The sequence below is a fragment of the Leptonychotes weddellii genome, chromosome 1, assembly GCF_054177405.1.
Source record: "Leptonychotes weddellii isolate Sample4059 chromosome 1, ASM5417740v2, whole genome shotgun sequence".
NCBI lineage: Eukaryota > Metazoa > Chordata > Mammalia > Carnivora > Phocidae > Leptonychotes > Leptonychotes weddellii.
This window is the reverse complement of record NC_138369.1, coordinates 9492969-9506445: the sequence shown is the minus strand read 5'-3', so window position 1 is coordinate 9506445 and position 13477 is coordinate 9492969. Positions and strand designations below refer to the sequence as shown.

At 53.4% G+C, this 13477-nt stretch overlaps 1 protein-coding gene across 14 annotated transcripts in view; it reads left to right on the top strand.

Moving 5' to 3' along the window:
• EPS15L1 (epidermal growth factor receptor pathway substrate 15 like 1) overlaps positions 1-13477 on the top strand; it is a 93006-nt gene that overhangs the window by 33806 nt on the left and 45723 nt on the right. For all 14 annotated transcript variants that reach the window (XR_014143726.1, XR_014143722.1, XR_014143727.1 and 11 more), the window contains 5 exons: positions 2642-2875; positions 8206-8363; positions 10841-10997; positions 11636-11721; positions 12361-12433. Coding sequence is in view for 11 of the 14 variants with exons in the window: in XM_081814815.1 (XP_081670941.1) it covers positions 2642-2875; positions 8206-8363; positions 10841-10997; positions 11636-11721; positions 12361-12433 (708 nt within the window). In the remaining 3 variants the exon portion in view is untranslated. The remainder of the gene's footprint in view (positions 1-2641; positions 2876-8205; positions 8364-10840; positions 10998-11635; positions 11722-12360; positions 12434-13477) is intronic.

The following is a 13477-nucleotide window of genomic DNA, read 5'->3' as shown; positions in this document are numbered from 1 at the left end:
ATCCTTTGCAGCAAAGAAGTTCCAGCCTCCTGTGTTAGATTCCGCAGTACCGTCTCTTTCGTGTCCTCTAATCTGGAGCAAGAGCTCCGTTTGTCTCTGTGTCTCATGGGTATTTTGAAGAGTGCAGGCCAGCAGTTGTAGAGGGTCCCTCAGCTTGGGGATATCGGCTGTTTCCTCATGATGATCCAGGTCGTGCACTTGCGTGGGGCAGGACCCCACCGAGCTGATGCTTGTTTTTCTTGGGCTCCGTGCCATCGACAGGACCTGTGGTATCTTACCCCACATTGTCGACACAGTGTCAACCTTGATTGCAGTTGGTAGAGCCTGTGGGTTTCTCTGCAGAGTTACTGTCTTCCTGTGTGCTCAGTCTCTTGTGGGAGACACACGGAGGTTGGACCACCCCATTACTCTTCCACCTCTCACCCGCTAGTTCTCGTGCCCTCCCAGGAGTCTCACCTGATTGAGTAACGATTATGGTGGTTGCCAGACGAGTTTCTAATTCTGGCACTTCTTGCACATTTTCTAGTTAGCCTTCTACTATAGGAGTTTGTATCACAGTGGACTCAGGGCTGCATCCTTTGTTCCATGGTTTATAATTTTTTAGTGGCGTGATTTATTTTGCCCATTTGGAGCTCCTCCCTGCGGGCTCCTTTGTCCTTTGGTCACATCACATCATTGTCTGAGCACTTGCTTCCTTTTGGCTTGGGGGGCTGCTCCTGGCTCTTCCTGTGTATTTCCTGCCCCGGCCCTGGTTCTCCAGGGAGCCCCGGTTCCATGTAGTGGCGAATGGTGTTAGAAATCAGGATGTGGGCTCTGGGGTGCTCAGTGCCCCTGGGGTGCCACTGCTTTCAAGACCTCTTAGTAGACAGAGCTGGAAGTAGGTGTGTATAGATGGGCCCAGCAGGTGCCCCAAGGCACCACCATCTGCTTTCAGGTCTGCTTATGTCTGAGCCCTGGCCCTCCCGCCCTCTAATACTTTTAATGGCCCTGGTATTTCTGTGTGTTGATCAGGACTCTCCCGTCCTATAGGCTGCTTTCCCATGCAGCTGCGCCCTCCACACCCCTGTAGCTCCCACCTTCCTCTTCAGCTGCCCAGTGGCCGGGCTCATGTCCTCGCAAGCCAGCCCTCCTCACCCTGGGCCTGTGTCATTCTGTCTCTCCTCTCATTCCTCCCTTCCCTCCACCTCACATCTTTGACCTTTCCCATTCATGGGATTTATTCACTCACCTTGTTCTCTTAAATCTCAAACAAAGTAGAACAAAGTAGCTTCTTGTGGTTAAGGGCAGTGTTTTTTTTTTTTTTTGAGATTTATTTATTTATTAGAGCACAAGCAAGTGAGCACGAGCAGCGCTGGGAGCAGAGGGGGAGGGAGAGAGAATTTCAAGCTGACTCCGTGCTGAGCTTGGAGTCTAACACAGGGCACGATCTCATGACCCCAAGAGCACAACCTGAGCCAAAATCAGGTGCTTAACCGACTGAGCCATCCCAGGCACCCCATTATTATTTTTTTATTGTGGTAAAATATATAGAACATAAAATTTACCGTCATAGTCATTTTCAAGTGTGTGGTTCAGTGGCATTAATATTTTCACGTGACTGTGCAGCTGCCACCACCTCCCATCTCCAGGACCCTTCATCCTGCAAAACTGGAACTCTGTCCCCATTGAACACTAGCTTCGCTGTCCCCCAGGCCCTCGTTATTTAGTTTTTATATTTTCTCTGACCGCACTGGACTTGAAGTATTTGGATCGTTGAACTGCTCTTGGGGTGATTTCCCAGGCATGGGATGGCTGGCCCACAGTGAACCCGGGCACATGCCCCTCTCTTCACGGCCTCAGAAGCCCCGAGTTTCCGTTCTTGTTTTGTTTTTATCATTTCCTATCATTTCAGCTGAAATTTATATTGTTCTGTAAATGGGTCTTATAATTGTGTCATTTAGGTTTCTTTTCGTCACTCTGGGTTTAACATTCTGTAGCGTTTTTAAGTGATGGTAAATTTTACCTATGTTAGTGATCTGGTCTATATTCAAATAGCAACTTAAGGAATATTTTTAAGTGGGAGGGGTTATAATTTTGGTTTGATTTTGTTACCTTTTTTTTGAGGCGGGGGACGTGGGAGAGGGAGAGAGAGACTCTTAAGCAGGCTCCACGCCCAGCATGGACATGACCTGAGCCAAAATCAAGAGTCAGATGCTTAACCGACTGAGCCACCCAGGGACCCCTGGTTTTGTTACACTTTAAAACAGACTTAAATCTTTGTATTAGACAAAGTTTCTTTTCTCTGCCCGCCTGAAACAGGAAGTACACATAGTGCCCGTGGTGTGTCTTTAGACTTCCAAATTCCACTACGTGGGGACTCATCAGCCCTGGGGTTGTGTGGTGAAGGGACACGTGTGGAGTCGGGCATGATTGAATTCCTTTTGGGCTCATGTTGATCTTACGTGATTAAACACATCTTGGAAAAATGATGCATTGGAAGAGAACGCATCAGGGAAGGTTTATCTTTTGCTCTGTTCAGCTTGGAAGGGACCTCAAAAAGAGCAGTCTTTGTCACATTGCTGCAGTCCCGGAAAGAGCTGCCCTTTCCCCGCCCACGGCCTGCGTCTGGCCACCTGAACGTAATCCTCTTTCACACTCCCAGGCGATGCACTTGGTGTACCGAGCCCTCGAGAAGGAGCCTGTGCCCTCTGTCCTGCCTCCATCCCTCATCCCACCTTCCAAGAGGAAGAAGACCGTGTTCCCAGGCGCTGTGCCCGTCCTGCCTGCCAGCCCCCCGCCGAAAGACAGCCTCCGCTCCACGCCTTCCCACGGCAGCGTCAGCAGCCTGAACAGCACGGGGAGCTTGTCCCCCAAGCACAGCATCAAGCAAACACAGGTACGGTGCCCTCTGCAAGCGGCCGCTTCTAGAGCTGCCATCTGCACGGGTAGAGTTCCAGCCGGATGGTCCTTGGGAGCAAGTAATTTGGGACCCCAGAAAGGTAACATTGGTGATTGCGGTTTTTATTTTTTATTATTTATTTATTCATTTTTAAAGTGTTTTTTAAAAGATTTTTTTAATTTATCAGACAGAGAGAGCTCACACAAGCAGGGGGAGCAGCAGAGGGAGAGGGAGAAGCAGGCTTCCCGCCGAGCAGGGAGCCCGACGTGGGGCTCGATCCCAGGACCTTGGGACCATGACCTGAGCCAAAGGCAGACGCTTAACTGACTAAGCCACCGAGGCGCCCCATGATTATGTTTTTTAAAACAATATTTATGGTCGGTATCTTACTCTGTTTGAGTGTAATGGAATACCATAGACTGGGTGATTGTGACAAACATTTATTTCTCACAGAAAATCTGGAGGCTGGGAAGTCCAAGATCCAGGCACTGGCAGATTGGCTTTCTGATGAGAGCCTGATTCCGGGTTCACAGATGGTTTTCTCACTGTGCCCTCATGTGGTGCAAAGGATGAGGGAGCTCTCTGGGGTCCTTTCCATGAGGGCAGTGATCTCATTCATGGAGCTCCACCCTCATGACCTAATCACTCCCCAAGGCCCACTTCCCAATACCATCACATTGGGGTTAGATTTTAACATAAGAGTTCTGGGGTGGGGTGGGCACAAACATCGAGTCCATAGCTACAGGGATTCGGAGTTACGTTTCTCATTCATTTGAACACAAATATAACCCTTCCTCAGACACACTCCGGTTGCTCCCACCTCTGGGCTCTCTTCGGGCTCTCTTCTCTCGTCTCTGTCCCTCCTGCCTCAGGAAGCGCCTTTGCTGGGCAGGTGCATTCCCAGATCATACCCCAGCACTTTGCTTCGTTAGGCCTCTGCTCACATGGGGCACCTTAGCAGGGGGCTCAGGCGTGACCACAGCCAGTGTGCCCTGGGCTCTGTCCACCCTGCATTCTAGATTTCCCAGGCCTGGCCTATTATGTAGTTATGTGTCATCTGTCTCTTTCACATCCCTCCCGCTTAGCTTCATGAGAGCAGAGTTAGTTCTTGGTTATCATCTCAGTGTCAGAGCAATCTCAGGTACTCTGATGCTCAGTAAACATGTTGAGTGTCACGTGAGCAAGGGAGGCATTCATCTCTTGTTAGGAAGACGGTGTGGGGGCTCTGACTCCCAGCGGGCAGCATCTTATGTATCAAAAAGACATTTCTTGGAGCAGCTGGGTGGCTCAGTCGGTTAAGCGTCTGCCTTAGGCTCGGGTCTTGATCCCAGGGTCCTGGGATCGAGCCCTGCATTGGGCTCCCTGCTTGGTGGGGAGCCTGCTTCTCCTTCTCCCTCTGCTGTTCCCCCTGCTTATGCTCTCTCTCGCAATCTCTGTCAAAGAAATAAATAAAATCTTAAAAAAAAAAAAACCAGAGATCTGGACATCTCTTGTTCTGGCAAATGTAGCACACCATGAAGGGCTCTTTTATAAAAAGGCACCTTTGAGATGATCTCAAACACGCAAGAATGTGACATCCTGCGTTCCATCCTGAGTCATGCTTTGCCTCCTGCCTCATTTTTGGTTTCAGAGGGAAAGCAGTGCAGGTGACATGAAAAGGGCCAGCCAGCACTGCCATGCAGGTTCAGATATGAACCATAAGAGTAGAAATGGGAAACCATCTTGCATTGGTCTCGGCCTGTCAGTAAGTGGCACTGTCCGCTAGGGATGCCTGTGGCGCTCACTTGGGGCCCCCATAACTTGTGGCGAGCCCCCGCCGACACTTCCCCGACCCCGGAATAGATGTCTTTGTGGCTCTTGTTAGAATTTGCAAAACGCATCTCGGCAACAACCATCAGGAAAATTTGAAAAACTAAGATTGATGACTCACAGGTCCTGCAGAGTGTGCGTCACCCCCGGGGCCACCAGAGCAAGGCCAGGGCTAGAGAGAGAGCAAGCTCGGGCATGGGGCTCTGCCTTTTTGGAGTCGATGATGGGGGCCTCTGGTTTCTTGGGTTCACTTTTTACTGGTGAATTTAAAACATAAGAGTGGGAATGAAAGCATGGGAAGGGAAAAGTGGGGTCACTCAGGCAGCCAACTACCTAGGTCACCCTGGCTTTCCCAGGGGACCGCATGGGCCAACTGGCTCTTTCCCTAGTCGTGTGGCTGGCAATGTGTTCATCTGAGATGGATGTTTTTGAAATGAGTGCCTCAGCAATCAAAAGCTTAATGACAGGCACTTAAATTACAATCAAAAAATGAATTGTCAGGCACTTAACGCTCCAGAAATACATGATCAGATGGTGAATCTCTTGCATGAGACATATTTGTAAAGTTAAGCATTCTGCTTGGTGTTGGTGGGGAGGGGGCGGGGGCGGCTCATTTTCCAGGAGCTTGCTGCACCATAGAGCAAGGATCCTCTGAGAGAGGGTCGAGGCGGTTTGGTCAGGGGGGCCAACAGAGCCCCCCATCACTGCCCTAGCCGTGTGGAGAGGCACAGGTAACCGGGCTTCCCCTCCAGTTGGTGGGTGTCTGTTAATAAGCCCAGCGTCCAGATGGCCCAGTCTGGGCATCTTCACCAGCTCAGCAGCCCACCAGCCGTGCCTGCACTTCCTGGGGATGCCGCAGTGACTGTGGGACTGGCCTCTGCCCTCCTTAGGGAGATAGACAATAAACATTTCAGTAAACTAAGGAAGGTCAGATAGCTATGAGAAGCAGAACCGGGCCTGGCCTGGAAGTTTTGGGCCGAGGAGAGGGGTGTGCTCCTGCAGATGACGTCAGCTGGAAGGTCACTAAGGAGGTGTGAGCTGACACCTGAATGACAAAAAGCCATCAGAGGGGGCGCCTGGGTGGCTCAGTTGGTTAAGCGACTGCCTTCGGCTCAGGTCATGATCCTGGAGTCCCTGGATCGAGTCCCGCATCGGGCTTCCTGCTCGGCAGGGGGTCTGTTTCGTCCTCAGACCCTGTCCCCTCTCAGGTGTTCTCTCTCTCTCATTCTCTCTCTCTCAAATAAATAAATAAAATCTTTAAAAAAAAAAAAAAAAAAAAAAGCCATCAGAGGACTAGCTTGTGCCAAGGCTATCAAGTGGGAACCTCTAGAAACGGGAAGAAGGGTGGAATGAAGTCAGAGAGGGGGCCAAGGCTGGTAACTTAGACCTGCACGAGCTCTTTCCCAAAACAGCCAGCACCTGTGTCTGCAAAATTCTTTCTGAGAGTTCTTACTAAGTACTGTAGGTTAGGTTAGTGGTGACAGCTTTTACTGACACGGAAGCAAGTGGGGCCAAGGTTGCGGCAGTGCAGGTTGACCAGCCTTGTAAACCCTGTCCATGGTGATCTGGTGGCTCTCCCCAGACCCTGGGAGCGCGCTGCTGGTTGCAACTAGACCTGTTTTACCAGGGACCTCTATCTGGGTGGGGGTGGGAAGACGAGGGTGCGTTCCTTTCCCCAAGGATGGGGGCAGCTGGTGGAGTCACAGACATGAGAGCGAGCAGTTCTGGGGACCCACAGTCACCATGCCATCCCCTCCACCACTTCTCTTACCACCAGCCTAGGGCTGCCAGGTCCTGTCTTCACAGCCAGCTGTGGGGCGCAGCCCCTTCCAGCCACCAGGGTCTATTGCTATTTAGTGGGGGCCTGTGGCTGCTAAGCCAGCCTTAAACCCAGCCCTTTCTGGGAGACCCAGCTCCAAGGAGAAGGCTGTTCCCTGTTGGATTTGTAGCCAAGTTGGATTCGGAGTGTTGCTGTCGACATACTCTGACACCCCAGAAATCAGGCAGCAAGCTCATTTTGTGTGCACATTGAATGTTAGGATTTTTGTCATCCCAGAGTTGTAATGTCTTGGGACTTGTGGAGCACAGAAACCGTTTTCTCCCTCAGCTTAGCTTGTCTGATCTGCTGTTACTTCCTCCTTGGGTTTCTTGGCATCTGAGCTTGAGCTTACCCCAGCCACTGGACGTAAAGACAGCAAGCCTCTTCTTTGTTAGAGATCCTTTACGTGCGTCTTTATGTCTACTCTGAGGTGGCTCACAAAATTCACATAACAGGGCAGGTAAAGTGCAGGTCTCTCTCGTTATCTGAATTCCTGCTGCCTGAGCCCTTGCTCTTTGAATTCGGTCCACAGGTTCTGATAAATCCTTGCTGGACTAACTCATTCTCCCTATCCAGAATCCTGGAACTGAAATGATCCGGGTAACATGGTGTCCCTTGCTTCCCCCCCTTGCGTTCTGGATTCCCAGTGCTCGCGTCAGGATCACGCTGGATTTGGATAGCGAGGGAGACCTGTTCAGAAAGAGCGGATGAGGAAAAACGTCTCTAGGAGAAGGGGCAGAGGCGCCGTGGAACTTGGTTCAATGAATATGCCAAAGGTCAGAGGTGACATGTCCAGAATTAGCAGCTGAAGGGGCCTCTGATGTCCCTGAAATAGGAGGTACATAGGCCCTGGTGGACCCCTCTTATGTAGACCTGAGCAGGCAACGGGAGGGGTCACACATGCAGCAGGTGGCCAAGCCCTGTCGCTGCCGAAATGGCACTACCCGGGGCTCGCAGATACTCTGCACTGCATCTGCCGGGGCAGTGCCCTCGAGGGTGGTGGGATCCTTGCAGGTGACAGCATGCTCATCTGGGGCCTGGGCTCCCCTGCCGGCACCAGAGGGCCCTGGGTGCCTGTCCATCCAGCAGACACCATTTTCACATCCGCCTCATTCAGTCCCTGTCAGTGTCTGCTGTGCGCTGACACCTCATGGGGACGCTGCTGTGTCACGGGGAATGGAGTCAGGGTCGAAGGACGGAGTACAGAATCCCGAGCCGTGGGCACGGGAACTCCTGTGGCAGCTGCAGAGAAGTGTTTGCAGGCAGAAGACGAGAGGACCAGGAAGGCTGGCGTCAGAGCGGGGCTGGTTGGTGCTCAGGAGACCGTCCTTCTAACGTGGGCTGTCAGGAGGGTCTTGCCTGGCACATTTGGACCCCCTCCTGGAAGGAGAATTCATTGGCTTCCCTTCAAGCCCCTTCAGACCTGCTGGGTCTTTCCCCCCCTCTAAATACAAGGAGGAGGGGGTGCTGCGATGGGGTGGGAGAGGCTGACTGAGTGGTGTCTGCTGCTGTCAGCCTCAGTTTCCCCACTTACAGAATGGGGCTCCTGTGTGCCCTCTGGGTTCTTGGAGTCGTGCTACCCACATGCGTGGAGAAGCGCCTTAATAGTTCTCTCGTCAGGAGGGCGTGGAAGCGCTTTAATAGCACCTGTTTATGGTGATGAGAAGCTAGAGACCAACCATTTTGAAACCCGTTTCAGCCAACCGTGAGCTGGGTGGTGCCGGTTGCGGATAAGATGCGATTTGACGAGATATTCCTGAAGACCGACCTGGACCTGGATGGCTATGTGAGCGGCCAGGAGGTGAAGGAGATCTTCATGCACTCGGGCCTCACCCAGAACCTTCTAGCACACATATGGTAAGGACGGGTAGCTGGACATCGACTCGTCCTGGCCTTCTGTGTGGAGGTCATGGCTGTGGGCGGCTCTGAGGGGCCCCGAGGAAGTGAGGCTTGTGGTGAAGGAGGGGCAGGTGTCCATCAGGGCATGGCGGTCAGGGGCGTCTCTCCAGCCCTGCAGCAGGCCTCCTGCCGGGGTGGACGGGAGCTTGAGTGGGGTAGGAGTGCGAAGGCCCTTCTGTATCCTGGGCACGGCAGCTCACTCTCCACCCGTTTAGTCCCTCTCACAGCTCTGGGGCGATTTGCTTGAGTGACTGGGGCGAGTTCTTGCTGGTGGTTATGCTGGTTGTAGCGGGACGCCCAGCCTTTGCCACAGCCAGTCGCGGTGCGGACGCTTGGCCCTGCCCCTGTGAGGGGAGTGTGCGGTATGTCTCCAGCAGCTCGGGTAGAGCCGCCCTGGGCAGTGGGGGCTGCGGCCACCTCCCCAGGAGGCCTGTGAAGGTCAGTGACTCGACTCGGCTCCCATCAGGAGGGTGAGCAGTCAACGAGACTCTGGTCCGCACCTCAGGGCCGGTCAGGGAGCCGGCCTCACCCCTACTTTCCTTCAGGGTGGACCAGAGCAGTCTTCACAGCGCTGGGATGGCTTCTTTTGCAGCTGACCAGTGGTGAAGGTCACTTTCTAACTTTGTCATCAGGGCTTAGGAGGCTTCACTTGGGAGTCACAAAGAGAGAATTTCCGTATAATTCTGGAGAGGTGAACCCTTCCAAAGAAGAGCAGTGAAATTTAGCACGTCACTGAGTAGCTTGGGGAAATAACTGTCCTTGGTAATAATTCATAGATGTCCACGCTGTGAGAGGAGGCCTCAACCTGAGAAAACAGGCTGTCTCTTCAGGTGTGTGTGACACCCAGTCAGTCACCAAACAGCTGGGGGAGACCAGCTGCTTCTGACAGGTCAGGGACAGTCATTCTCCGCCCCTTCAGCTCCAGTGCCCCCTTTATCACCTTGAAGTGGGATGTGCGTGTGATTCAAAGGTAGCGATGCCGCGCCCCGATCAAAGCACAGGGACAGTACCTCAACCTGCAAGTGGTGCAGCGACAGGGAAGTGACAGTGAAATCACCAGTATGCTTGGATTAAAGGAGGAACGCAGAAAGCGTTGTGTATAAGGGAAAAGGCAGGATGAGCATGCTCTAGAAGAGTAACAACGGTTTGGGTTTATCTGCAGGTGGCCGGGGAAGCGGGGTGGGGGGGGCGGTGCGGAATCCCTGAAGCGCAGATAACACGCCCAGAGGGCTGGCTGGGAGCAGCTGCGGCCGGAGGGCTCGGGGGCATAGCCCTGGAGCCAGAATGCCGTGCTGCCACGGGTCGGGGCTGGCCAAGCACCCCGCATGCGGGCCTCGGAGGCCACGCTCCTTCAGAGGTGGGGAGCAGGAGAGGGCCCAAGAGATGAGGCCTCGGGCCCAGGAGCAGCTGTGGGCTGGGTGTGCAGCAGGACCGGCCCTGGCAGGCAGAATCAGCACACCTCACCCTCAGACTGCAACAAGAATGAAGATGTTTTTAGATCAGCCTTTATCAGCAACATTCAGTGGGGTCTTTATGCACCCCCCCAACGCCCCATGGCCCCGTTCGTTGGCTCTTTGGGCCCGAGTCTGTTCACCATTGTCGGCTCTCCTCTGCTCCGTGTTAGAGGGTAGTGTCATTGCTCTGCAGTCACTACGCGCAGTGGGAAGCGAGGCCGCCTGTTGAGTGGCCGGGGTGAGACATTTTGCAGATGTGGAGGCCTTGTTCCACTGCGTGAGGCTTTCCTTCCCGTAAGGGCCAGCTCCTTGGTTACTGGGCTGGTCGCAGAGCTTCTCCCCCAGGCTTTGCGGGAGCTCCATGTGCCGCTGGCTTACGCGCTGCCTTGCCCGCCTGCCAGGCTGCCAGAAGGCCACGGGAGCAGGGACACCTCAGCTGTGAGGGACTGCCCTGTGCAGCATGGTCAGGCGTGGCTTTCCGGGCCCCATTGCCTCAGGCCGACAACCCAGAATGCTGCTGCTGTCACCCCCGTTGAAAGCCAGCAGCTCAGGCTGCTCAGATAACCCGGGCTGCAGGGGCTGGCTAGAGACCCGAGGGGGCACGCTCGGGCCCCGCTTCATGTCCACCAGAACGGCTGCTCTGTACTGGACCATCGCAGTCCCCCGCGCGCACGCCGTGAAGAGCCGGTGCCATTTCTGGTAGTTGCTGCTGAGGTCTTCCCAAAGGCCCGCCACCTCGGCCTGTGGCGTGGGGTTTGGTGGTTCTCCAGCCAGTCTTTGGGCAGGGTGCTTGGGTGGGGGGTGTCGGGACTGCTGTCCAGGAACGGGATGTTCAGTAGAAAAGGAGTTGCCGCTGTGCCCCATTGTTTGTATTGTCGCTGGTCATTTCTTTAAAGGATGGGTTCTGTGATTTGTACTTAGCATGCAGGGCTGAATTCTTGCTTCTTCGATGTGTAATTAGCATCTGCACATTTCTCCCAGGGCCCTGGCTGATACGAGGCAAACAGGGAAGTTAAGTAAAGACCAGTTTGCATTAGCTATGTACTTCATTCAGCAGAAGGTCAGTAAAGGCATCGACCCCCCTCAAGTCCTGTCACCGGACATGGTCCCGCCCTCAGAGAGAGGCACTCCTATCCCGGTGAGTACTGCTGACCACACCTGGTCTTGTTCGTGTGGTTTCCCGCAGCCTGCCACCAGGTGGCGGCAGTGGCCCGCATGAGCCGTCCAGTGCCCTGCTGTCCTTACCTACCTTAATCTGGCCCCAGCCCTCACCAGGGGCCCAAGGGTGGGTCTAGGGGGTGTGTCTGGGCCACTGGGATAGTTTTCCAGGCACGGTGCTGGCCCTTTTGTTACTGTGAATTGGAGATACCATGACTATATTCCTTATACTAGGACCTACTAGTACCTGCTGGGCCTTGAGGTCAGCTTGTCAAATTTTTTTTAAGATTTTATTTTTAACTAATCTCTACATCCAGTGTGGGACTTGAACTCACAACCCCGAGATCCAGAGTCACATACTCCACCAATTGAGCCAGCCAAGCGCCCCTCAATTTGTCAGTTTTTTTTTTTTTTTAAGGGAGGGGAGGGGCAGAGGGAGAGGGAGAAAGAGAATCTTAAGCAGGCTCCATGCCCAGCATGGAGCCCGACGTTGAGGTCAATCTCACAACCCCAAGATCATGACCTGAGCCAAAATCAAGTCAGACGCTTAACCGACTGAGCCTCCCAGGGGCCCCTCAGCTTGACAGTTCTTAATTCTGTATTTGAATTTGGTTCCAGGACGGTTCAAGTTCTCTCGGATCAGGGGAATTTACTGGTGTGAAAGAACTTGATGATATCAGTCAAGAGATCGCCCAGTTACAAAGGTGTGTTAAAGCTCATTCCCCTGAGAATCTGAATCTTACACCAGCCCCTATCCCAGCTTATTACCACAAGTACTGGAGACTTGTGAGACATGCGGCAAGTTGACCATCACAAGTCCGTACAGCAGAAGTGAAGGGCTGCACATTTCCCTGAGTTCCTGAATTGACTTAATGAGCTCGAGTGATGACGTCCGCAGTAGTCAGTGGGGACTGTAGGGTCTTGGGCAGGTTGTTGCTAGGCAGCCCCAGGCCCTGCCCCCTGACCTCAGGAAGGCCTTGCTCTCCCTCAGCACATAAACCGGCTGAGTCTCAGGTGGCAAGTTAACGGCTTAGGACCGACAGCTGAGAGAGGCTTCGTGTACAGGTCTCTGGCTCCTGTCTGTGCCTTCTGCCTCAGTTTCCCCACCCATAAACAAGGGCTTTGGATGGGGTGTCTGCACTCTTAGAATCCGGCAGAAAGAAGTGCATCCATTTCCTATATGTCCCTGGGATCCTCTTCAAAGCAGCCACCTCTCACCTGTTAATTCTGGGGGAGGACACTGAGCAGAAGGGCCGAGAAAGCTCTTTGCCGAGAAACTACACCATGGCTGTAGGCATGCTATCACTCATCTGTGCTTTCCTGAAATCTTTTTCAATGCCCAGAGAGAAGTACTCCCTGGAGCAAGACATTAGAGAAAAGGAAGAGGCAATCAGACAGAAAAGCAACGAAGTACAGGTAAGCACAGTGCTCGCCCTGGGCAGATGAGCTGTGCCCTGCGCAGCGCCAGCTGCGCCTGTCATTGGGGGTGGGGTGAAGGAAAGCTAGCCCTGCCCTTCCTGGAAGCACAGGCTTCTGGGGGGCTTCCAGGTGAGGCTTTTAAGTTTCGTGTAACCATAGACTGGGGGTTTTTTCTTGCTTTTTTTTTCAGTTGAGCTCTATAATTCACATCACATAAAATTTGCTCCTTTAGAGCATACAATTCAGTGGTTTTTAGCATATTCAGTATGTTCTTTAGCTATCTCCTCCATCTAGTTCCAGAACATTTTCATCACCCCAAAAAGAAACCCCATGACCATTAGCCCTCACCACCCCCCATTGCCCCTCCCCCAGCCCCTGGCAACTACTAATCTGCTTTCTGTCTCTATGGATATGCCTGTTCTGGACGTTAGATGTGAGACCTTTTGTGTCTGGCTTTTTCCATTCACGTCTCAGTGTTTGAGGTTCAGTCAGTGGCTGCTAACCTGTTCTCAGGATAGTCCTGCTTCCTGGAGTGTCTCCTAGCAGGTGGTGGTGATGCGGAGACTGGGAGTCTGACTGCTCCGCTCGAACCCAGTTCTCCTTAGCTGTGTGACCTTGGGCAAGTTACTTAACATCTCTGGGTCTTGTATGACATCAGTAAGGACTGTTCTGCTTTCCTGAGTTGTGGGGCTGGAGAATGGGGTCTGGCATATATGCTCAGCACTCACTCAGGGCCCTCCCTGCTCTCCTCATCATTTGAGCAGAGGGGAGTCTGCACCAGGGCAAAGCAGTCAGCCCCGGGCAGCTGCACCGGTGAAGGCACGTGGGTTCCCACGATGTCTCGGGTCTGAGGTGGCTGTGGCACCCTGAGAGTGAGTGCTAGAAGTGCCGCTGGGACTGGTGGTCTCTGCTTGAGGACTTTGAGTGTTCTGAGCTCAGAGCTGGGCGGGGGAGAGGAGCACGGCCAAGTGGTCAGGACTCCAGCTCCACCAGGCCTCACCTGAGTGACCCGGACCAGTGGCTCGGCCTCCTAGCTTCCAT